This window comes from Myotis myotis, unplaced genomic scaffold (assembly GCF_014108235.1).
Source record: "Myotis myotis isolate mMyoMyo1 unplaced genomic scaffold, mMyoMyo1.p scaffold_m19_p_13, whole genome shotgun sequence".
Lineage (NCBI taxonomy): Eukaryota > Metazoa > Chordata > Mammalia > Chiroptera > Vespertilionidae > Myotis > Myotis myotis.
The window spans coordinates 10,494,376-10,520,694 of NW_023416317.1; the positions used below are offsets into that span (position 1 = coordinate 10,494,376).

Consider the following 26,319-nt stretch of genomic DNA (forward strand, 5'->3'; position numbering starts at 1 on the left):
AATTTTAATACAAGTGTAAATATCTTAAGGGGTCCTCCCTCATTTTTAAGAGTGCAAAGGAGGCCAGTGATTGAAAGGTTTGAGAACCACTACCACAGAAAAAACACCAGCACCCCACGGGCTAAGTCCAACCTGCCTGGTTTTGTAAGTAAGGCTTTATTGGCACACACAGCTAGCTATGTTTGTTTGCATATGGCGTATGAGCCAATTCCAGCTTTTATAAATGGTTTTAGTAATAACATTTTACTAGGACAAAGTCACACCATTCATTTATATATTGTCTATGGCTGCTTTCCTGCTACCTAAGGGCAGAGTTGAGTAAGCTGTGAGAGAGATGACATGACCTGCCTAAAATGTTCACTATCTTCCCCCTGACAGACAATACAGATTCAAATTTACTCAGTTATAACACATTACCTGGGCATTTAACCATAAGTGTTTGGAGTGTATTAGGAAATCCTATCTAATAAAGAGGGAATATGCTAACTGACCCTCACACCGTCGCAAAGAAGGCAGCCAATAAGGAGGGAATATGCTAATTGACTGTCCCACCCTCAAAGATGGCAGTGCCCACAGCCAATAAGGAGGGAATATGCTAATTGACAACCACACCCTCAAAGATGGCAACATCCACAGCCACAAGATGGCAGCGCCCACTCCTCTCAGCCCCACCAGGGCAACTGCCTCCAGAGTCCCCCAGTCCCCTCAGACCCCCAGGGCCACCTGAGGCTCAGGTGACCAGGGCAGGCCCAGCTTGCGCTGCCAGCAGTGGCAGCAGTAGAGGTGTGATGGGGGTGTTGCCTTCCCCTGATCACCGGGTCACCTCCCGCCCCTGAGGGCTCCCAGACTGTGAGAGGGGGCAGGCCGGGCTGAGGGACCCCCCTTCTCACGTGCATGAATTTTCATGCACCAGGCCTCGTGTGTGTGTGTGTGTGTGTGTGTGTGTGTGTATAATGCCTAGTTTAAAGGCATCCCATGCATGGGTAATAAGTAGAAGCATCTGAATATTCCCTTACATAAAATATTTTCTTTCCTATCACAAAACCTAATAGAAACATAGAAATCATTTATTCTAACAAGTTTTGAACAGGTATTAAATTCAAAATTTCTCATATATTAATCATTCATACATCTTGCTAAATAGATGGATGTTAAAATTATGCCTACTGCTCCATAAAAATAAATTGTCTGATGTAATGAATGGGCAAATTGCATTTTTTATATTCTTCCATTGTTAATCTTTTTTTCATTTTATTCTAAGGAATAGCAACCAATTAATATATAAATTCTTTGTCTCACATCATATCCAATAGCTATAAAAACAACTGTTAATAAAAGGGCTGAGAAGATATTGAATAAAATGTACAACATACTAAAAAGTTTCATACATGCTTACGCAGAATTCTTCACTTCTGATCATTTCCACTATACAGTACGCAGTAACAGCAGGTAATAGCTCCCACATATGTGCCACAAACTGTAGGTAGGTTATTTTTATCACCACTTCACTTAATACTGATGTCAACTGTATGAAGTGAAATAATTTTGTTTTTCACATTTTATAATACAAGGATGTATTGCTACCAAGTGGTACAATGGAACCATAAACACTGGGTTGGCCCATTCCATGGGGCGGGCTTTTTATCGCTATGTACATGTCTATGTTTTAAATTTCAAAAAATGTCATTTGCAACTTAACGTGCAACTCAAACCTCTTTATCAAGCCATTAACTAGCACCACACATACTATAGGGCAGCTGAATCCTTAAAGATGGAGGACACAAGGGTAGTAGAAAAATATTCATTATTTATCAGATAGTGTGCAGTTTAGCACTGGAACGTATACAAAGAAGAATACAGTGGGGCCTTGACTTACGAGTTTAATTCGTTCCGTGACGGAGCTCGTAACTCAAATTACTCGTATGTCAAATCATTAAAGTGAACGAGTGAGACACGTGATGCTGGGCTGATGTGGCGTTCACTGTGGCGTTCACTGTGACGTTCACTGCGGCAACTAGCGGTGGGGTATCTGAAGCTGGCTCGTAACCCGAATTTTAGCTCGCAACTCAAAGCAAAAAATCGGCCGAGAGACAGCTCGTATCTCGAAAAACTCGTTAGTCGGGACACTCATAAGTCAAGGCCCCACTGTACAGCGAAATACAGCATGAAATGCTCATTTTCCATCCTACGTTCCTTACACACCCTCCATAACCTAAACTGCATTTATCTTCCACCTGTATGTGATATAGCATCCTCTGTCCATGCCCCCATCAATATGTTCTTTATTAGGCAGGGTTGAAACATAGACCTCCTTACTTAACACATTGTTTGTGGGTAGTTTTTATCGCGCGCTAACAGGTGGCGCGGGCCATTTTTGCTAATTTTTTGCACAAATGGCAACGTTCAGTAAAATTACGATAACTTTAGTTTACGTATTTATACGTTACCCGCATTCTACCACTAGTCTATAAAAAACGTATTAATACGTGTCCCACGCTCTACTAAACGTGTAAACACGTTCCCGAATACAATGTGTTAATGTGACTCCACTGTACCGTACCTACCAGCCCTTGCAAAAGCCCCATCTGCCTTTCCTGGTATTAAAATTTTACTGAAATGCTTGATGCTAGATGTATGTTCTTGCTGGGAATTCCCATGGTGACCTCAGGCAACATACTGTCTGCACTGACCTTGTTGGGACATTTTCCAGAACTTGTATGTCATGTGGTACAAACATACTCTCGTACGAGGTCAGGACAGGCTGTACGTCCAAACAAAACACGACGGTCACCCTTTGTCCCCTTCCACCCAATACCACTACCTGCCCCTCAGGAACATCGTTTTGTCCACAGCTTTTTGGTAGTGTTTCTAAGTGAATACATGTACATTCACAAAGACACACATACACCACAGGCTGGTCCTTACACAAGTAGGATAACACTCCATACTGTTCTGTATCTTGCTTCTATCGCCCAACAATACAGTTAGCATTTTTCACGTCAGCATACATACTTACATCACTCGAGGGGCCCAATGTTCCATAGTTTTGCTGTGCCATATTTTATTCATCTGTTCCCTCTATTGACAGATAATGTGATTTTATTTTTGTCTACGTAAAAACACAGCAATTCTCTCCCAAAAATCAATCATTCTCTAAGCAGATTTGCCTGAGAGATGTAGAGATAAGTTAACGTGCCTTCCAGGAAGACCGCTGAGATCTGAAAGTGCCTGGCATTGCATGTATCATCCATTCTTTTTATTTCTTTGGAAAAAAGAAGAAGAAAAGATACTCTAGCAAAAGCCTGTTACAAACTCAAAAGCCAACAGAGGATTGCTGTTATTCAAAGAGCTTTGTTCTGGTCAAAGAGTTAGAAGGGCATTTCAAAGAACAGAAGTCAACTACCAGAAACAGTATGAGCAAATGGTTTTCTCTTAGGATGTGGAATCTGTACAAGGCACAATGCTGATCTTAACGTGCGATGATGGGGAAGGAGGGTGAATGCATCCCTTCATAGACCTTCAGGGTAAAAACACACTAACTGGGTGTCTCAAATGGTTGGAGCGTCACCCCCATACACCAAAAGGTTTCAGGTTCGATTCCTGGTCAGGACACAAAGCCTGGTTGCGGGTTTGATCCCCAGTCAGAGTTAATACAGGAGGCAACTGATCAATCATGTTTCTCTCACATTTATTTCTCTTTCTCTCTCTCTCCCTCCCTCCCTCCCTCCCTCCCTCCCTCCCTCCCACCAACTTTCCCTCCCTCCCTCCCCAAAAATCAATAAAAACATATCCTCAGGTGAGAATTTTTTTTAAAAAAAAGCAGTTTAAGGGTCCCAGGCTTTCCCTGATGTTATGTGTTTCTTCAACCTGTCTTTGACTCTTTTGCACATTCTCTCTGCTTTGCATGTATCAGATGTCAATGAGATGGAAAACAAGGCAGACAGGAGCCTGAACAGGTGCTGTATGTAACACATGTCCCCACTGAGCATTGGGACAATTCAGCATTTGCCTTTTCTCCTGGAGAGAACCAGTTAATGAGTTAGCCTGCAGCAAACACTGAGAAAGGGGTCTGACTTGGTGGGTCTGACGCAGGGAGAACCTGGACTGTGCCCAGAGGAAAGGGGGAGATGGAGCAGGACAATCATATGGGAGAACAATGACGCCTGCTGGGTTTGCCCCTTGCCTTACTGAGGTCCTTCCTCCGCTGGGCTGTCGTCGAGAGGAGCACCATTGCTAACTCCACTGAAGCTTAGCAGCTGGAGAATTTTCAGAAAACAAACCGAGATTCCCAAAACACTACAGTATAAAAGAAAACAACGCTGGTTAAATCCTCAATTTCTCCGATCAACTAATTTCAGTGATGGAATAAGCACACTCTAAATAATGAGAGACTTCTACTTTGTCATCTTTATGATTACCATACCATTTTGTTCGCCTCCATTTCTTAAGAAAATTATTTCCATCAATAAGCAGAAAGACTTGCCCTGGCTGGTGTTGATGGATGGTTAGAGCATCAGCCCCTGCACTGAAGGGGCTCGGGTTTGATTCCGGGACAAGGGCATGTACCTGGGTTGCTGGTCCATCCCCACCATGGTCAGGGCACTTACGGGACACCCCTCCCCCCGTTCTCCCCCCCCCCGCCCCCCGCTGCCCCTTTCCTTCCATTCTATCTAAAAGCAATGGAAACATATCCTCGGGTGAGATTAACCAAAAATAAATAAATAAACAGAAAGACTGGGATTTCTGATACTAAGAAGTGCCCTAGAGAAGCAGATCTGATGCAAATCAATGCCTGCAGTTCACTCTGGCCCTTGCCATGTCACCTTTGGCGCCTAAATTTCCAAGGCCACCCCAGTGCTCGGCATCCGATAACAGAGACTCAGCAGCCTCATCGCCTCTCACAGGGTCTCGCTCGGTTCCAGCTGCCCTAGGAGAGCAGGGTTGCCTATTCATCTATTTGAGGTGCTCCCCCGAGGCCTCCTCCAAAGTGAATTTCATTTATGCCATACAGTCTGCATTTCAGTCAGACCATCATACATATGCCTCTAGTCTTGTTGAAAATCCTAGAGTTTCTGTAAATCCAGTACACATACTCTTGTGTGTGTACACATGTGTGAATTCATACATATAATTTCAACTTTTTATTATGGGGGACGATAGGGAGTGGTTGGGTATATGAATCATTGCCCCCAATAGGTCACTCCAATCACCAAATCGCTTCTTGCTGGCATTAGGGGCCTTGTGATAGCAGTCCCAAATATGAAATGCAAAATGCTCTCCTTAGGCTAACGGTAAATATAATTTTCATTCCTAGAAATAAAACCCAGAGTGGTGGTTTATTATGGTAAAAGGAGGCCTCAAACAGAAGCCTCTGGACGGGCTAGCGCATGTCCTACTGGCCAGCATGGTAACCAACTGCAATTCCATCGCCAAGGCTCAAGCTCCGCCCTCCCTGTCAAGAGAAGATTCTAAGCAGACACCGGACAGTTTCCTGGGGCCCTGAGAAGAGCACAGTCTCAGCAGACAAGTCAAAGTCACCCCTCCCCCATCTAAGATTCTGCTACTGAGCAGCCTCAGACAGAGGACCTGGAAAAAGAAAGCTGGATGGATAGGGCAATGTTTACCCTTTGCAGCCAATGACCCAGAAACAGGAAAAGGACAGGGAATGTAAATAGCCCGTCAACAAGGGCACTAAGGATTGAATTTTGCAAACATAAGCGCTAAATCCTTTGGTATGAAAAGCACAAGGCGGGAGAAGGGACATGGCGCCTTTCTTCTGCTCTGAGTTGCCACATCCGCTCAGTGCGGGGCCAGATTAGGCTGTTGGATCCACCAAAGGGCTGCGGGGCCAGGAAAAAACGCTAAGAGCCTTCCCGCCGCGCAGCTAATCACTGACAAAGCTCAAGACCGGCTTCCACAGCCGGTGGCCTCGGAGTCTCTCTGGAAAGATGGTGGCAGCCAGGAAAGAGGGCCTCTGATGAGCTCGGGCTTTGGCTAGCTCTGATTCCTCAAAGATCCCCAGCTGGGATGGCAAATGCCGGCTCCCCAGGCTAGGCTGCCCCTGGGAACCTGCTCTCCAGGTTGGTTGCATGCAGCCCCTTGTGTGATTTGAGGACAGAAAACAGTTTTCCAGAGCAGCACTGGTCTAAATCCCGGCCCCGGCCTAATCCCATGTACGTAATAGAAATCCGGCTGGAAACATGGGTTACTCCAGGGGAGGCCTCCCTCTCCATCCCTCCCTGGAGACAACATCCCTAATCTGGCAACACACCTTCCCTGACAACTACCTCAATGGACCGAGGTAGGGAAGGGATGTCGGCCACCCCCCAGGAAGGTCAGACTCCCTTAGAAGAAGGGGGTCAGTGGACACATCCCTGCACCACGTACTTACCAGGAGCCGTACTTAAATGACTTCTGCTACGAAGCTGCTTTGAAAAGCCCTGTAACCCAATTCCACCTCTGGAAGCTGGTGTGAGCTCCCCACACCCCATCAACACAATGGTGTGTGATTTAAACTGTCTTACATTCTGTTAGCCCTTTAGCAGACCTGGAAACAAAAAAGTCTTAATCCCACCTACCATAAAACTGCCATAATTTGAGGGCTATTTAACATATTGATTTCCCGAGAAGGAGCAGGTATTGTCGCACATTATGCATCACCCCCACAAACGTTTCTCTACGTGAATGCAAATTGGCCTCTAAAGAGTGTGTCTAATGTGTTGAATAAAGATTCCTAAGACCATTATTGAAGCGACAAAGTCCTTCTTAAGAAATAATTCATGCTCTCCTAACTTACTCTTTTTCCTATGTTTGTATAAGTATGAAAGTCAACAGATTCATTTTCTTATCATTGCAATCACTTTGGAAGAAAAAAAAAGAGTATTAACCAGGAACTTCCAAAAGGGTTCCAGAGCCACATTGAGTCAAGACCGGCCAGGTCCCCTAATGCCCCCCCCCCCCCCGCTCCCGGGGGGAGACGGGGAGAGGGGGTCCACTTAAGCCTTGACAAATACATCGGATGGTGGACTCCCCCGCACTGCCCACAAGAATCATCAACCTGCCTTTCATGAATAGATGTTGGCTGTTACCCTGAGCAGAGCTAACAAAGGCAGCACAGGTCCATCCCCGTCCTCCCCCCTCCCCCCCTCCGGACTTCAAATCTGGGTTTGTGGGTGCTCTGGACAATAAATGGCTAAGTACCAATTTAGGTATCACTGAAGGTCCCCCAATGCAAATTCCAGATAAGGCAGATAATAAGATTTTCAAGTCAAAGTATTTCCAACACTTCCTCCAAATTCAGTGAAAATCTCCTTGGTGGTTTCCTCTCAATAGGAAATAGATATTTTGTTTTATTTCAATATAGATATTGTCTAACTCAGCGGTTCTCAACCTGTGGGTCGCAATCCCTTTGGGGGTCGAATGACCCTTTCACAGGGGTCACCTAAGACCATCGGAAAACATATACAATTACATATTGTTTTTGTGATTAATCACTATGCTTTAATTATGTTCAATTTGTAACAATGAAAATACATCCTGCATATCAGATATTTACATTACGATTCATAACAGTAGCAAAATTACAGTTATGAAGTAGCAACGAAAATAATTTTATGGTTGGGGGTCACCACAACATGAGGAACTGTATTAAAGGGTCACGGCATTAGGAAGGTTGAGAACCACTGGTCTAACTGGTAAACTTTATAAGATCTCTCCTTCCTGTTCCTAATGGCCAATGCATAATTCTTTTGTTTTTGTTGTTGTTTGTTTTTGTTAATCCTCGCCCAAGGTTATTTTTTCCATTCATTTTGAGAGTGGAAGGTAGGGAAGGAGGAAGTTGGGAGAAAGGGAGAGGGAGAGAGAAAGAGAGAAAGAGAAACATAGATGAGAGAGCCATGGATTGGTTGCCTCCTGCACACGCCCTGAACAGGGCAAGGGATCGAACCTGCAACCCAGGTGTATGTTCTTGACCAGGAATCAAACCCTAGACCCTTCAGATTGAGGGCCGGCACTCTAACCACTGAACACACCAACCAGGGCCACAATTCATTTTTGATTCGTTGGTTTGGGGGATTTCTTTATTGAATTTCCTGAGTTGATATGCATATATTATAACAAAGTCAAAGGTACAAGAGCATGGACAGTGAAAACTACATCTTCGCTCACCTCTTCCTGAAACCTCCCAATGCAGCACTATTACCACGATGGCAGTGACACTCCTGGACATGGCCCAGAAGAAGGTGGCCTACTCTAGATACTGTTGTGCTCCTTGCTTTTCCCCTAATAAACAAGATATAGATACCCAGGGACATATGCGTGCAGAGAGAACTAGGCACATGTATCAGTTCAGACAGAGTTGTTTCGCTTATACACTGTATTTAACAAATGTACACACGCCATTACTTAGCATATTGTCACTTATTACAACAACCCTGTTCATGGGCCACGGGGTTGTTTCCGAGCCTTCCCAAATCCCAACACTGCTGTGATGGATAACCCTGACACAGGTCATCTGTAGGATGCACATCTGGGGGCAGAGCTGCAGGATCAAAGGGCATGTGTGTGTGATTGTGAGGGAGTAGCCTGAGATTTCATAGAAGCTGCAACAACTTCAAATCCCAATTCCCCCCAGTCTTACCAACGATTTACAGCACAGGCCAATTTGTAAAGGCCCTTACCCTTGGCACCTTGAACAATGAGGCATCAGGGGGCTGGAGTGGGCCCAGTACCCCCCGCTCCCCCCTCTGCCCTGTGGTGGCATGCAATTAAGATCGCGGGCTTGGTGGGCAGAAGAGCTGCCCCAACTCTGCCACTCCTGAGTTCAGTGACCCTGCAGAGTCCTCACATCTAAGGTCCCTAAGCTCAGTTTTCTCATCCATAAAGTGGACTGCATGCATGCCTTCTTCTACTGACAAAATACAAGCGCCCCCTCCCCTCAGCGGCCAGTACCGTGTTCAGTCCCTTCCAAGGAAGCTCAGGCCGCGCTGGGGAGAGGCCCTCACTTCATCCAGCAACTAGCAATGCTCCCAGCAGTGCCGGCCCAGCACTCACCCACACCATGGCCTCTGCCTCAGAGCTCACCTGCATCTACTGGGCACACTGACTGTGACGAAGTGACGGTGACAGAGGATAATATCAATGCCCTTATTAAAGCTGCTGGTGTAAATGCTGAACTTTTCTGGCCAGGCTTGTTCGCAAAGGCTCTGGCCAATGTCAACATCAGGAGCCTCATCTGCAATGTAGGGGCTGGTGGGCCTGCTCCAGCAGCAGGTGCAGCCCCAACAGGAGGTCCTGCCCCTCCATCCTGTGCCCCAGCTGAGGAGAGGGCAGTGGAAGGGAAGAAAGAAGAATCGGATGATGACATGGGCTTTGGTCTTTTTGAATAAACCTCTTTTGTAACATATTCAATAAAAAGCTGAACTTTAAGAAATAAAAAAATACAAGCTACTCCCTCCCCATGCAGGAACGCAGGAAAGAGTAACTGAGATATCCACAATGTACTTCCTGTGAATGCTTAAGCAAATGTTCACCATGACTGCATTCCCACTCGCAATGCTTTCCAAGGCCAAAGGAGAGATCACAGCAAGGAGACACCCGATTCCCTGTATGCCAGGCTGCCACGAAATGCCCTCCTCTGGCCCACTGGCGTGCTGGCAGCCAATTAAAGTGTACACACTTTTTATTACAGTTGATGATAAAACACCACGAAGGAAATAAACAAGATGGAAAATAAGACAGGACAGAGGTCCCCATTTAGATGCTAGAGGAGCCTGGCTGGGAGGTGGAGAGTATCACTCAGATCTTGATGCTCAGCTGCAAGGAACCTTCAGGATCCCACCAGCTTTGGGGTCAAGGCGATGCTCTTTGCAAACAGCCCCCAGACAAGGGCTGCAAACGGTTGTGGGGGCCTGGGGCCTGGCCATTCCTGCCCAAAGCTAAAAGTGGGCAACCTTTGCTCTGCAGCTTCCCACTGTCTTGGCTGAGACCGAGTCAGAGCTGCAGGGTGTCTGAGGTTCCCATGTCCAGTCCTGCCTCTTCCCCCTTACCTGTCACAGGCCTCAACCCTCAAGCTCCGTGCACTGCTAATTCAGCGTCTGTATCCCTGAACTGATAGGCAGGGTACCCTGTTGGGATCATCAAGGGCATCCCTAACCCTAACCAACTCCATCACCTCCCTCATCAGACTTTCCTTTCTAAACTCACTAACCTGCCCGCCACAAGAGGGATTAGTGAGCCTTCATCTGCCAACCTCCGATAATTCCAAATTCTCAATTAATAAAGGCGGGACTGTCCTAAACAGTCCTCAGGACTGTTACCTTACAGGGTAGGTAGGTACTCTTGTACTTAAGAGAAAAAAGGAGAAAGTGTGGTGGGGGGGGGGGGGGGGGGGGGGCGGCAGGGGTGTCGTCGCCAAGAGACTAGACTTAAGTAAAATAATTGGTCCCACGGTCAGTCAATGCCAGGGACAGGACTCACCCAGGTGTCTCTGTTATCATAAACTGGTGTTCCCCACGCTATACTGATGCTTTTTAAATCTGGTTCCCAAAGTCAACTACCCCAGGAACCCTTCTCCCCTAAATGACAAAATGTAAATCTCCTAGTCCCTTGGAAGAGCAGAAGCAGCTTTAGTCTGTGTGCACTGGCTGCTTTGGGAACTGCTAGGTGATTGCACGTGGCCCATTTTGGCTCCCAATCGGAGCTGTGAAGACCAGGAGCAGAGGCCACCACTTCCTTCCACAACTTCTGTGCGTCCCACCGCAGCCCTCGGGGTGAGACTTCCCGCAGGAGCAGCCACAGCAGGTTACAGAACCTGTCACGCCCATGCTTCTCCCAGCATCACTGGTGTGTGGCAAATGCTGGCTCGGAGAAAACCCACATAAAAATGACTGTGTTTCTGAAGGGCCTTAAACGCTCAAACAAGGCACCCAAAGGAAAAAAATTAAAGTAAATGTGCACTCACTTTGAAAGATGGGCCAAAACCGGTTTGGCTCGGTGGATAGAGCGTCGGCCTGCGGACTAAAAGGTCCCAGGTTCGATTCCGGTCAAGGGCATGTACCTGGGTTGCGGGCACATCCCCAGTGGGAGATGTGCAGGAGGCGGCTGATCGATGTTTCTCTCTCATTGATGTTTCTAACTCTCTATCTCGCTCCCTTCCTCTCTGTAAAAAATCAATAAAATATATTTAAAAAAAAAAAAAGAAAGATGAGCTGACTGTCGATAAGTAAAAAAGAAAAGAAAGAGCAGGCTCTTCCTGAAAGAACACAGAGGCACATCCCAGCACCCAGACAACACTTGCTGCAGAAGGCTGGCTGCAATGCAGGAACAGGGACACAAAACACCTGCCCTCACCACACACACCCCGTGTGAAACAGGGCACCGCTTCTGTCGGGAGAAAGAGATCTTAAAACACAGCAAACATCTCTGGTCACCTCAGGAAACAAGGGAGGAAACGGTGGCAAATGGAGGCACGACCTTCTCGCCGCTGTGTTGTCTCCAGGGAACTGCAAACCAGTGTGCAACTGCGAGGCCACGTGCTGTTCCGCCTGCTGGTACCACGGAGCCGCCTGGGCCACCGATGAAGTTCCACGTTTCTGAATGTTACCAATAGGGCGACACATTCTAATCACAGCCCCAAGATGATAATCACGTAATTTCTACTTGGTGCATAAAGGCTATTATTAAATGCCTAGACTCAAATGGGAAGTCTCCAGTATAACTAAATTTACCGTGTTTTTAAAATGTGGCTTTCCTTGCTCTCCTCCTAATGCCAAACTGTAGCCTCAAATCTTTCTCCCATGTTTTTCCTGAAGGCCTCCAAAATTGAAGGGGGGGCGGGGGGGGGGGGGAATTCATCCAGAGAGGGCTCCGGCTCCCACAGCCCCACAGGGGAGAACTAAATATACCCCACGGCAGAAGGGAACACTGTGTCCTGTGCAGAGGAAAACAATTCAAAGGGGTTTCCAGTTTGGTTTGGCTCCTGAAACCAGGGTTTTAGAAAAGGCCACAAATTCAAAAGTACTCCTGAGACAGCCAAATAACCCAAGGATACAGGCACTGTTAGTGCCATTTGCAAGGGAGAATTTGGATATTTGGTTAACCAAATAGCATGGGAGCCACACATTTCCTAAAAGGGAAAAAAACACATCCTTGACTTGGAATTGAAAATTACAGTTCCGAGGAGAATTGACTACTAATTCCAGGCCAAACCCTAGCAACAGCTGTCACCAGGACTTCATTTACATGTAACCCATTCAGAAACTGTCCTGGGCCTGAGTGACCAAGGCCATTCCTATCCTGCCCCGGCCTTACCCAGGGCTCCAGGATGGAGCCGCTGTCCATCAGCACAGCTGTCCGCGCAGCCACTGTGCTGATCTTTACAGCCTGACTTTTGCAATGCAGACTGCAAAGAGCAATTCAACTTTACGGAATATAAAACCTCATCCATGGCTCCCTAATGACTCACTCTTCAGTCCAGGTGTGACATCCCTGTAATTAGTCAGCCAGACTCCTCGAGCTTTGTTATACCTAAAACCAAGTCCATTTATCTGCCATAGAGGAGCTATTCGTGCCACATGGAAAATTTAGTAAGAAGGACAGAGAGAAAAGTTTTCCACTTGAAGACAATTTGGCTAATAGATCACATATGCTCAGCTTGGCCTTCCTGTTGCCTTTTTCGGGTTTTCAGTTTTATTACCCTGGGGCATTTGCACCAACCAGAATCTTCTTCTTTGCTTAGAAATTCACCCACCCCTGCTGTTCATTCCTCATTGAGTCATAATCCTCCGTTTGTGACATCACAATTAGCCACTTGTGGCGATGATTATAATGTCGTGAACACAGGATTATGAGAGGGCGTTGGAGACGAAACAGCAGGAACACTGACTGCAGGGCAGGAAGTTCCTCTTCTCAACTCCCTGTGCCCAGCCATCAGGAATTGGAGCGTGGGAACAGGGAGTAGGTGGGGGAGGTGCTCTCTAATGGGGAGAAAGAGACCTTTGGGTGGGAAACTAAGAGAACTCCACCAGCAGTTTTACCTGGTTTCACAAAACATTGACTAGCTACGTTTTTCCTCAACAGCCCACTTTTATTATATATATATATAGATAGATAGATAGATAGATAGATAGATAGATAGATAGATAGATAGATAGAATAGTACAAAGATTCCTATTTATTTCACCCATACCCATCACTGGCAACAGCTAGCTGCATGTGCTGTATGATTCTCTAGGTACATACTTTTTCCTCAATATCATGGCCCTTTAACCTCCTTAAGATCAAGGACATTCTCTTACCTACCTATTGGACAAGGATCAAATTCAGGAAACTTAACGTTGCTATAACATAATCTAACTTACAGTCCATATTCAAATTACACCAATTACGCCCCGAATTTCCGTCATTTGTTTTCATTACTAGTTCACTTTACAATAATCAAGAAAACAAAGGCAATATATTTTTTCAACTCTCTTCAATGGTCAACAAAATTACTACTCCAAAATTCAAGATTTTTAAAAATTTAAATCCAGAGTAAGAAAAATCGTAACGGCCGTCATTTATTTGGTGCTCATTATGTTCTCATCAAGCTTCTTACATGAATCATCTCATTCATGCCTCATCAAAACTCCATGGAGTGTGAGTCCCCATCATCCACATTTTCTTAAAAAAAAAGGCATGAAAACCCGTCCCCGGACAATGACGCATTGAAAACGACGTCAAAGGGAAACACACCTCACAGACTTCTCCCTGTGGCAATGCTTCTTTTCTAAGGACCCTGAGTCCAGCTGGTCCTGGCAGGCAGTCTACCACGAATAGACGACCAATATCCAGTCAACCTTCAGGACAAACCGAAAACAGATCAATACTCCCCGTGTGTGACGAGGCACCTGAGAACGCAGATCACAGGGCCACGGCGGAAGGTAGCCCTTCAGCTTTGGATCACTGTGGAATATCCCAACACATGCTTTGTCCCCTGAACAAGCTTTAGGGGTGGCAGTACAGTGGGCAGCTTCCCTGGCGTTATTAACTACCCATCTAACAGATCCAGGAATGCCATTTATCCTAAACACAGAGGGGAGGTTTTAAAAGCAAGAAAAGCAGCTTTTCACGGCCTAAAAGCTTTCCTGGTGGGATGGACCTTAAATCGCCTTTTTCACAGAGACGGAAGTGGCTGACGGGAAGCTTGGCCATCATTGCTTTTTTTTAGGCGAATGTAAATCTGACTCAAAACCAAAGCCATTCGTCTAAACTGGCTATGGAAGGGAACGAAATTCATGACCTAAAAGCCAGGACCACATTTGGAAGTAATTCCTATTCCACTCGTTCCCCATTAAACGCATCCCATGTTGCAGTAGACACATGTCATGTACAGATTTCCATTACCCACCAAGCTACGCAGGGTAGACACCGACTTTCTATTGCATCCTCTATCCCTAGTCATCCCTGCCCAGCAACCTGGATGGGATCAGCCAGAGGAAAAGTCTGCTCAGCGACGCATCCCCCCAGCCCATACTTGAGGCTCGTATCTCCATGTCTTCCCTTTTTCCCCTCCTTATCACCTGTAGTTTAGAAAAATAAAGAAAGTAGAGAAATTCCTTCAAAAATAGCCAGCAGATCACCCGCATGTTTTGCTCCCACATATTCATTCTAAAGCCAACATGTTCAAATTGGGACATTCGGCTAAAAATCCCTATTCCTGGCTTCTCTTGAGGCTCACTTCTGGCAATAGTGGGTGCACAGTCACCCACGGCATTGCCGGTGGATCAGAGAACCAGCCACCCCGAGACCAGGGCCTGCCTATCCCCACACCTGCGCCCTCCCTGCCTCACTCACGGCTGTGTGTCCTCAGAATAAACTGTCTAACGGGCCTTTCCGCGAGTGCAGGGGGCACCGTGAATCACACATTAGGACAAAGGGCATTAGCGGGACGTATGGGTACCAGCCGTGGCTCCAGCTTCAAATCTCTGCAGGTACGTCTTTGTTCTTTTCTAGCCCAACTGCTTTGGTTAGCTGTTTTCATCGGTTTTGCCTTGGGATTGAGGGGCTGGGAAATTTCAATGTCTAATTAGTAAATTGCTTAAGGGGACAATCAAAATCGAGAGAGAAAATGTTCCAGGAGCGGGCATTTGAGGGAAAGTAGGACAAGCTGAGGAGGACAAGGAGTCAGGGATTTTACGTCTCCTGGGGGTCACCCCTACTTCCCACTGCATTTCACGGGACCCCGTGACCCCTCTGCTCCCTGGAGGTGTTATTAGCGGGCATGTAAGGAGGAGACCTTGAGACCACACTGTCAAGGTTTTCCAAGGGCTGACCGGAGCGCTGCGGCCTGGCTGGTGGTGGAGGGAACTGATGGTACTTCTTCAGGAAAACAATGCCCGTTCCTCTGAACTGAGCAACTAACTATTCAGACACCTCGCGTGCATCCTCTCCTCCCGGTGCGCGGTCACGATCTGCTTTTAAAACGAGCCCAATGTGCCGCTGGGCTCGTTGCCAGATGTGGCAGCCATTAGTTAGAAAACAGTATGAAAGGCTCAAGCTTTGGAGTCACATAATCAAAATCAATTAATCTACCATTTGGGACTCTGCACTTCTATCCACAGCCGAGGCAGCCGCTTTCCAAACGCTCCCATTTCACTGTGGCACAGTCTCGCCGCGTCCCATCGGCCTCCCAATCACACGGGGCTGGGGCGCTAGCGAACACGCTCTCCTTCTTGGTCCAGTCAACTGGACTTAGGGATAATTGTCTTAAGAAAAAAAAAAATTTAAAAACCACTACTCCAGAAAAGTGTAAAGGATGTATTCACTACAGAGATCCTTATTGAGGGGTGGGCATTCAAAGGCACCCCAAAATTTAGGGATGGGGATGCAGCCTGGGAAAGTATATTAGGTATTACAATGGGCATTGACTTCTGGAGAACAAAAAGAAAGTTGCAGTCAACCAACCAACAGAAAGTGGGCATGTTTGGGGTTATTCGTAGTAGTTATCAACACGGGACATGGTGATAACAGGACTGTGAAATGGCGCAGGTAATCCTGTTCTAGCAACACGGATGCCAAGCTCAGAAGCCTAGAAGCCAGGATGGGAAACTCGCTTTGGGTTCTCAGCCAGGACAGTTTTATCAGGGAGGTGACCACCTTCTCTGGCGATGCTCCAAGCTGGAGAGACAAAGATGCAGACACAGGGAAAGGCTACACTGGACTGCACTTCTTTCTAAAGGAGAAGGAAACACCTAACAATTCCAACCCCTCCTGCCCCTCCCTGCTCTTGACACTCCCTCCAGGTTTTCAGTCCAGGTTATTTGTAAAGACTAGGCCTCTAAGCAGACGATTTAAAACACAAGTGGACTATTGCTTCCCCAGGCCACACATAAACATCTACCCCTTCCTTCATTTTTTTAAAAATATATTTTTTATTGATTTCAGAGAGGGAGAGAGAGATAGAAACATCAATGATGAGAGAGAATCATCGATTGTCTATGTCCTGCAATCCCCCTACTGGGGATTGAGCCCGCAACCCCGGCATGTGCCCTTGACTAGAATCGAACCCAGGAACTTTCAGTCCTCAGGCAGATACTGTATCCACTGAGCTAAACCAGCTAGGGCCTCTTCCTTCATTTTTGAAAACCAACCAGGCTCCCTCTTTTAGGTATTCCAAATGGTTTCCCCCGCTGCTGGTTTGGGGGGGGGGGGGGGCCTGGGGGGGTCTTTCAAAAAGATAATCACTTACATCCATCATCCATGTCCCTTTAGCTTGGGCAGCACATCCGCACCCAGGCCTTGACTTTCTGCTGAGACTACAACTAGGAGCTGACAGAGGTGAGCCCTCGATCCCAGCCACAGCCCCTCCTTACCACCTGGGGGCACCACTGTCTAAAGATGACGAAGCACCCGAAACTACTAGGCACCCAGCTCTCTCTGCTCAGGCTCGGCACAGAACACGTTATGTTTCCTTCCAAACAGGTGTCTGTACCTCTGGGTATCGAGTTTCCCAAACAGTTTTCATAAACTGTGATTCATGAGCGAGAACTGTACAGACGCTACCTCTCAAAACTCCGCCAGTCCCTTCCCAACCTTCCTGGCCAGGCCTGGTCGTCACGAACATTCTTCATAACCGGCTCATGCTCTAGGTGTTCCACGTCAAAGGGGCTACCAGCTTCCAAAAATTGCTAACTTAAAAAAATATATCAAATAAGCAAGCCACTCCACCGCTCTGGACCCCTGCACACTGGGAACTGGGTTTATTCCAGATGGAAATAAGATGGACTGGAAACGGAAAGTTGGTAAAATTTACCCCCTGAGGCATGGTCATCTTCTCAAGTCTTTTTGACACATAACGAGCAGATTTTAATCACAATCACAGGCCTAGATCTAGGGATTTCCATTTGCATATATTATAATTAATAAGTGAATACACAATCACCAAAAACTCACCACTGATCCTTTGGGATCTTGATCCAAGTTACTCAATGGGTTGACGATGGTGTCCAAAAATCTGAAGCCAGCAGTGGGACTTTCACTGAGCTGGCGACTTTATCTCTCTAGGCCTCATTCCTTCACTCATAAAACAGGAAGAATAATAGAATCTCTCTGTATGTTGCTGTGAAGATTCAATCAGATAAAGTAGGTCCCAGGTATATTACAGAACCTGCCCCATACTTCACTCACAAGAGGAGGTGGTGGGCATTAAATGTATTCTTCTTACTCAAATTAACTTGAGGCTCAGAGGACGGATGATTTTCCTCACTCAGGATTCTCAATCTAATGAACTGTGGATGCAGGTAAGAAAGAAAGTGTTGATCATGTTCACAGTTACCCAGTTTCTAGTGAGTCTGCCCTTCATCAGGGATAGGCCTAGAACAGCCCTCAGCTGAGGAATGGGAATCAGCAGCTTGTGATGAAGAAGCAACACGAAGATGACAGAACACACATGAACTACTCAATCTTCAGTACAATACATATGTGTCCATAAGAGCAAATGCAACTATGTCAAGTTAAACTATATCAGTGCACTAAGATTTCTGGCAATAAAACTTATTCGGTGGATTAAAGGGTGTGTGTGTGTAAGATTCATTGAATTACAATGCTGCATTCAGAGAACACACTGATTGTACTTTAATAACTTTTCTAATTAAAGATTTCTGGTTCTCATGTCTTCGGTTATAATTCAAGATTCCTTGTTGAATCATTTACAGAAGTAAAAAATTTAAATGACAAAGACCTAGGAAGACAACCAAACAAGTTTGCATCCATTTGCAAAAATGGTCTAAAATACTGAGCAGAGGTATTCAATAATAGGGTCTTGGTTATTTATGGCCATGCTATAAATTATGGTCCAGGCTACAATGGCACTAGATGTGACTCCTAAGAATGATTACATGGATGTCGATCTGGAGAACTGAGAAGATATTTATGGACTAACTGACGCATATGTAAACTTTTTATTAAGGAAAATTAAAAATTTATGCAAAACTAAGAGTATTGTGAATCTTCATGTATCCATGACCCAGCAGAAACTTTCAAACTTCTTTATTTTTATTTTTGTTAATCTTCACCTGAGGATATTTTTCCATTGATTTTTAGAGAGTGGAAAGGAGGGGGAGAGACAAAGAGAAACATTCATGTGAGACACATCGATTGGTTGCCTCTCACATGCGCCCTTGACCAGGGCTGGGATCAAGCCCCAACCAGTATGTGCCCTTGACTGGAATCGAACACAGGCTGACGCTCTATCCCCTGAGTCCACTGAGCCAAACCAGGTAGGGTGAAACTTTCAAAAATGTAAGACTAAATCTTGTTTCAGCTAAAATACTAGCCATAAGCTCACCTCTCCCCCCTCAATTATCTGGAACCAATACCAGACACTGTATCAGTCATGATATTCTATTCTGTGGGGGGGAAAGGTACTACAAGAGTGCCTATAAGGCAGAATCCTGTCCATGAGAAAAATATATATGCATATTAAGAAAAAGCCTATACACCGAAAGGTAGCAGTAATGTCTGCAGGTGATGAGAATACAGGGGTTCATTTCCAGCTGACGTGTTTTTAATCAAATATCTCAACAATGAGCCAGCCATACATTATTTGTATTATAAAGACAAACGAGGGTTTGGGGAGAGTGAAGGGAGTAAAGGAGGTCAAACATAGTAACAGAAGAAAACTAGACTTGGGTGGTGAGCACACACAGATGTCAGACATAGTGATGTACACCTGAAATCTATATCATAATAACCAATGTTATACCGACATAGTTAATGTGAGAAATGAACACAGCTTTTATGGAACATTCTTTTTAAAAACACACACACACCCACACACACAAAAAAACTCAAACTCACCCTGTCCTTAAGAATATTTTAGTATAAAAATGAAACAATCTCAAGTCATTTTTACTAATAATATTCAAATTTATTGCTAAACCTTATTTTTCTGTTCTCTATATTTTCCTAAACTTTGTCATTCTAGGCTAGTCCCCTCACCCCCACCCCCACCCCAAAAAAAATTTATCCAAGTCAACCATGTGAAGGTATAAAAGGAAAAAAATTATAAGCACGCACATATGCACACATAGACACGTACGTGCGAAGTAAACTTTATATAAAGAACACTACTTGCTATACATCACATGCCAGTTTTTACTACAAAAGAAATAGTTATTCAAAAAATGTTAAGAGTTGATGCAAATTTCTAGGGCAACAGTGCTGAGTGACAGACATCTGCGGTAGGGTAATGCTAGGCTGTTTCTTGCTTTGTTGATTCAACAATCAGCACTGAATGTCTTCTGTTCTAATTTATTTTAACTTCTGCTTAATTAAATGCATAAAAGAACTAATGTGTTGGATTTGGGGATTTCAAATGGCTTTCACCCAGCTGTTTTTAAATGCACTAAGAAATTTCTTGAATATAATTGTTCTTTTAGAGGCAAAAAAGCAGACTGTAACCATGACATTCACACAGAGGGGAATTATCACCTAGTGACACTATCTGACAATTCATAATCATTAATTCCCATCCAGTGTTTAAAGGCATTCCAGAACTTCTCCAGCTACCTCCTAAGGTGATATAAAAATTGCAAAAAAAGGGCCCTGGCTGGTGTTTCTCAGTGGTTGGAGCGTCAGCACATGCACGGAATGGTTGGCAGGTTAGATTCCTGGTCAAGGGCACTTACCTGGTTGCAAGTTCGATTCCCAGCCCTGGGGGCCCTGGTCAGGGTGGGTGTAGGAAGCAGTCAATCAATGTGTCTCTCTCATGTCCTGTTTCTCTCTCTTTCTCTCTCCCACTCTCTTCCTCCCTCTCTCTATCTAAAAAAAAAAAAGGAAAAAATATCCTCCAGTGAGGATTAATAACAACAACAACAAAAACTGCAAAAAGGAAAGGTCAAGATGAAATTATTTTAAATTCATTTTCAACAAATTCAACAAACAGGTGCTCAATAACATTTGCTACATCAAACTAAAGCAAGCACTTCAAAATAACTTTTTGGAGAACTGAGGGCTCTTCTCCTCCTACCTTCCTTTAAAAAAAAATAGGGCATTTATAGAGTTCCTTATGGCTCTAACTATGTTAGGTGACAATAAAATTCAGAAACGATGGTTGAGCAAAGACCCAGGAACCAGGAGGACATGGTTCGATACCCGGTTTGGGCACATGGGCAGGTTGCAGGCTTGATCCCCAGTAGGGGGCGTGCAGGAGGCAGCTGATCCATGATTCTCTCTCATCATTGACTGTTCCACTCTCTCTCCCTCTATATTCCATTCTCTGAAATCAATAAAAACATTTTTAAAAAAAAGAAAAAAACACAACACTAATGAGCCCAGCCAGTGTGGCTCCGTGGATTAAAACATTGTCCCATGCACCAAGAGGTTGCTGGTTCGTTTCCCGGTCAGGGCACATGCCTGGGTTGCAGGCTTGATCCCCAATAGGGGAAGCTCATCTATATTTCTACCTTCTCTCCCTCTCCCTTCCTCTCTCTCCCTAAAAAAAAAATCAATAAAAACATATTTTTTAAAGAAATATTAATGAGAAGGTCTTTCTGACGGTTCTACTTAATTACTTCTCAAAGAACTAAGTAATAATTTTCAAATGACAGCACAGCCTGGACCATGACAAATTCCTGCGTGCTATGAAAATTTGTACTAGGGCAAATGAATGCAGTGGGGCTCTGAGAGATCTTAAACACAATGCCTCCCATGGCCAGTTCCCTTCTGGAAGGTTTCCGTTTCATGTCGCAGAGGTTAATGAGTTAGTGGGTCTCCTCTAGGTCTAGCTTTGGAGCCTGACCATATGGGAAGCAGAGATAAGTAAAAAGATGTGGCGCTGATCAGCAGTGGGGCAGATAATGCTATTCCGAGCACAGATTACAAGTCTGCAATGTTCCGTCAAATAGTTTAAACAAATATTACAAAATGGACTCCTACCAGGCAAGGAGCTCTTTAAGAATAACCTGGGTATGCCTGAAAGGCACGGTGACATTTTAAGAGCCCTAGAAACTAGTTAATTCTCTAACATCTTTAGATGACCCCTTCCAGCCTGTCAACCTCCTCCTGTATCTTCCCAGGATTTTGAACATTAGTCACACTGACCTACAGACTAAATCCCAATGCAACTCAATTCATTCAGATTCAAATGACCAAAAAATTGTTAACAATTACAGAGAATTTCCTGTATACCATGCTGAGTGGTGATCTTTTCAACACCTTCCCAAGAGGCTATTATAGATGAAGCTGGTATTTATCCCCATCGAAGAGACAAGGAGACTGCTGTGGTCTAAATGTTTCGTGCCCCCCACCCGCCCCCGCCCAAATTCTTATGTTGAAATCCTAACCTTTAAGGTCATGATATTGGGAGATGGACCTTGGGAGATGATTAAGTCATGAGGATGGGGCCCTCAAGATTGGGATAAGTGCCCTTATAAAAAAAGACCCCACAGAGCTAACTCGTCCCTTGCACCATATGAGAAGACAACAAGAAGGCACCATCTATGAACCAGAAAACGGCCCTCACCAAACACCAAGTCTGCCAGCACTTTGATCTTAAGACTCCCTAGCCTCCAGACCTATGAAATATAAAATTATCAGCCACCTAGTTTATGGTATTTTTGTTAATAGCAGCCTGAAAGGACTAAAACAAGAAACTAAAACTGAAAGGGGTTGAATAAAGTTGTCCAAGGTCAAACAGCCAGTAAGCCAGGGTTCAAAGATAAGTCTAGGTCAGCTGGACTCCCTTATCAAGCTACCTTTTCCCCAAAAGGAGCAGCCCCACCTCACTGACAGCACACCTTCTAGCCTGGGGTACCACCAGTCCCACCTGCCACCTTCTTGCTGCCCAACTATCATCCACAATGCCAGGATATATGCACAGTCCCTTCTCAACCTGTGCAAGTCTGTCTCCAGTGCAACTGATTTTTTTGTGGCAGGGGAGAACACATGCCTCAAAGAGTAATGTGTGTCCTACAGAATGTTAAGATAAGCCTGAGTGATGTGGTTCCAAGCAGGGAATTCCTTGCTTCAAAGAAGCAAAAAGGAAAATTTTCATTCATTCAGCAATATATTGTAGGCACCGGGGTCTCACTGTACACTAACACTATATCTGAAATAGCCACCGAACTGTAACTAACTGTATTGGTAAGTCTGTGAAGAGCAGAAAGGAAGGACAGGAGTCGCTGCTCCCACAGACACCGGAAGCCATGGTGTGACTATGCTGTGAGCATGCTCGGTGTTCCTTCCAGCTTCACTCAGACCAGCATCCGGGCACGCCACATCGTTTGGAAATGGTCCTGCCAAGCCAATGCTGGGTCTCAATAAGTAGGTCATACCATCTCAAGCCTAAGCCACAAAAGTCATCCATCCACCCCACAGGAAATAAGGCACTGCAAAATCTCAGCCTGAAACAAATACTTCTGCTCATACTTTCTGTTTTGATCTACAAAAGCCCAGTCCACTCTCAACCTAACATCAACATTTTCAGTAACCAATCCAGAGGGTGCAGGTATCCTTCACTGATGAGTACCTAGAAGAAGGTATCAATATTAAAAATGCAATGCATGAATGAATGTTAAGTGAAGTTATTTGGAAGTTTATGGAATTATAATTCCTTTTATTTCCCTACCTTTCTGGACCACACATGTGGGTGAGAATGGTCTTATGCAGGGATGGGCAGATAGTAAACATTTTAGACTTGGCTGGCAACCAGTCAACTGTTGCAACCACTCAACTCTGCCATTGTAGCAAGAAAACAGCCAGAGACAGTAGGTCAACCAACAGCATGACTATGCTCAAAAAAACTTATGTACAAAAGTAGGCAGTGGGCCAGATGTTTGCCCATGGGCTCTAGTTTGCCAATCACTGGTACTGGTCTTCAGGATCAGGTCTTAGAATCTGCAGAAATGAAGTTAGAGACACGTAGTAGACCAGACAAGCACTCACTAGCTGGGTAATTCTAGGCAAGTTACTTAACTTTCCAGTCCAGTGTCCTGTCTGTAACATGCAGAGGGAGATGTGGGCATGACAGAACCTACTGCACAAAACTGTCCTGAGGAGCAAGTGAATTACAATGGGAACGGTAGCTGGCACATACTAAGTACCATAAAGTTCATAGTAAATATTATTTTTAATAGGACTAATATCATTATCCCAGATCCAGTACCAATACACATATTTTTATTTCTAGTATACTTATGTCAGAGATGCCAGACATTCTAGGAAAAATTATAAAGACGTTTTCTCTCCATCTCTTCATCAATGCCTTTGCATGTTAGAAACAAATTTTTATTTAATGAGATTTATAGAAGTTAAAATGTCATATCAAATACATAATCTAATCAAATGTAGCTTGTTGAAGACCCATGTAAGTTTTGAGCTTATTTATTTATAAGAACCGTCTGTGGTTCTCTTAGGATCCACAGGACACCATTTCTGCTCTTGTTTCCCATGTCCAACCTAACGCGATTAATGCTGATTTAAGGCAACAGGAGGGAGCAGGTGGCTGAGTCTAAGTTTCAAAAAGGCCATTTTAATCATCAATGAATAAGAAAGGGGAGGGAAAGTCACTACCATCATATCATTTCTTTATTAGATAACAGAGATCATATTAAATTGAAGCCATTCATTCCAAGTACTACTCCACACCATTTCTGATCAAAGGAGAAACCTGATGTCAGACTTCATTAAGTACCTCTCTATCATGGTCAGGGGCAAATTTGGAGACATACTTGGTGTCACAAGTAGGGGGGGCGGGAGTGCTATTGGGATCTAGGGATAGAGATCAGCAATGTTGCTAAACATCCCACAATGAGCGGGACAGTCCCCACAACAAAGAATTGCCCAGCCCCAAAGAGCAATAGCGCCGAGACGGAGAAACCCTGCCTTAGACTGCGAGAAACGCAGTAACAGCAAAGCCACCTGGCAGGTCCAACGTGTTTCTCATTTCGTTTCGCCTTCAAACAAGCCTCTAAAGCTGCATTTCCTCTGTCCAGTGACAGACGACAAAAAAAGATGGCACAGGGCCTCCCTCAAAGAACTGAACACAATCTCATCGGGCTTAACACACAGGCTTCCCAGAAGTGGAAATTATTTAGCAAATGAAGACTGGTAGGTTTAACTTAAAGAAAATAAGATATCCATGTCTCTGAGCTGCTATCAAAAGAGAGGCCCGTCTCCGTCGGCCCCGCAGTAATTCAGACAGATAGCAGGAGAGGCGAAATCTCATCACCGCGCACCAGCGAGGAGCCTCCCAGCTCCCTGGGCAGCAGCGCCCTTGATCTTGGCCAGCCAGCAGAAGAGAAGCGGGCTTTTATCGAGCACCTGAGAGTTTATTACACTAGGCAGCGCTTTCTCCTTTATAGGATTTTCTGCCCAAACTACAGCCACCAGCATTCTGGAGAGGTTAACATCATTCTTTATTTACCCAGTTAACACTCACAGACACCTGTCTCTGGTTCCCAGTGTAATTAGCCATTTTCTTTAGCCAAAAAAAAAAAGGAAGGCTTTAAGAGCTAGACTTCAGTTCTTTCCAATGTAATCATTTTTCTTTTTTAAATTACATTTATCGAGGTGATATTGGTTAATAAGATCACATAGGTTTGAAGTGTACACCTCTATGATACATGATCTGTACATTACATTACTTCTCAAATTCACATACACAATTCCCACTAAAAGAACTTCATCTGCACACTTCATTTTTTGAAAAATAAAGTCCTTTATATGTGAAAGTATATACAGGCAAGCATTTCAGAAGGCCAGATAGTTTATTTCTCAGCTCTTCTAGGTCTCAGGTTCTGAAAGGTGCATAGGTGGGAGCTCACGTGGTCAAGATTGCTCCAACCTCCCACACAAGATTTCCCTTCCCCAGAATCTCATCCCCCAACAACAGCACAGCGATTCAAAAACAGAACCTGACATTAACTATGACCTCCCTCGTGACAGTCTCCGTTCAAACAGGAGTCATATTAATAGTAGCACTAAAATTTATCAGAAAACTCCATTTGTGTAACGCAAAAACAGGGTATGTCCAATTGGTTAAAGTTCATATTACCCTTCAGACAGAAAACTCCTACTCAGAATCTCCCCATAATGCCCAGGTTAAGCTCCAAACTATCATTCATAAATATTATTTACAGCACAAAGGGAGAATTGTGTTTAATGAATATCCAGATTTCCACCAGGCCACTTTATTAAAACAATCTCAGTGCAAAGAAAAATACTCTGAAACAGTGTTGGACTGAAGATTTCAAGACAAGAAGGGATGAGCATCAGTGTCTAGGGCTCTGCCCCCACCACTTATAAGTGAGTCCCAGGAATATGGCTTCCTTCTGGGTAACTAGGACTCACAACTGCAACAGCGCCCCCTTGGAAAGGAGAGAGGTGTGACATCAGCTTGACAATAAGGAGCGTGTAGAGTGGGAACTTGGAGAAAATCCATTTAATATGGATGATCCAGAAATGAAACCCAATCCAACAGTTCACTTTCTGAATTCATCACTGGCAATTTAGAAACTGAACTACCCAGACCAATTCTGCCAAAACACAAAGTACAACATGAACAAAACTTCACGTTTATTCTCTAACCAACACAATCAGAAGTAAATCTAGGGATTTTGAGAAATACATGCCCACCTCCTAGGCCAGACAATCTAGCATGTGCTTTAAACACACTACTTCCAAGCTTTACAGTAACCTTGTAATATAAGGGTTATTTATCCCCATTATACAGAGCAGGATACTGTGGCTCAAAATCACATGATGATGTTTATTCACTGACTCACCCAGTATCTACTAAGAACCGCTCATGTCCCACGACACCAGGCATTCAGAAGTGAATGA

General features: G+C 44.7%; 2 protein-coding genes across 4 annotated transcripts in view; one reads left to right on the forward strand and one right to left on the reverse strand.

Annotated features, from left to right (window-relative positions):
- The window catches only part of PTPRG (protein tyrosine phosphatase receptor type G), a 677,374-nt gene that overhangs the window by 556,725 nt on the left and 94,330 nt on the right, over positions 1–26,319 (reverse strand). The window lies entirely within an intron of this gene.
- LOC118667927 (60S acidic ribosomal protein P1-like) lies at positions 9,059–9,386 on the forward strand. The gene is given in 2 exon segments (XM_036331717.1): positions 9,059–9,105; positions 9,107–9,386. Coding segments are annotated over 2 exon segments (327 nt in total).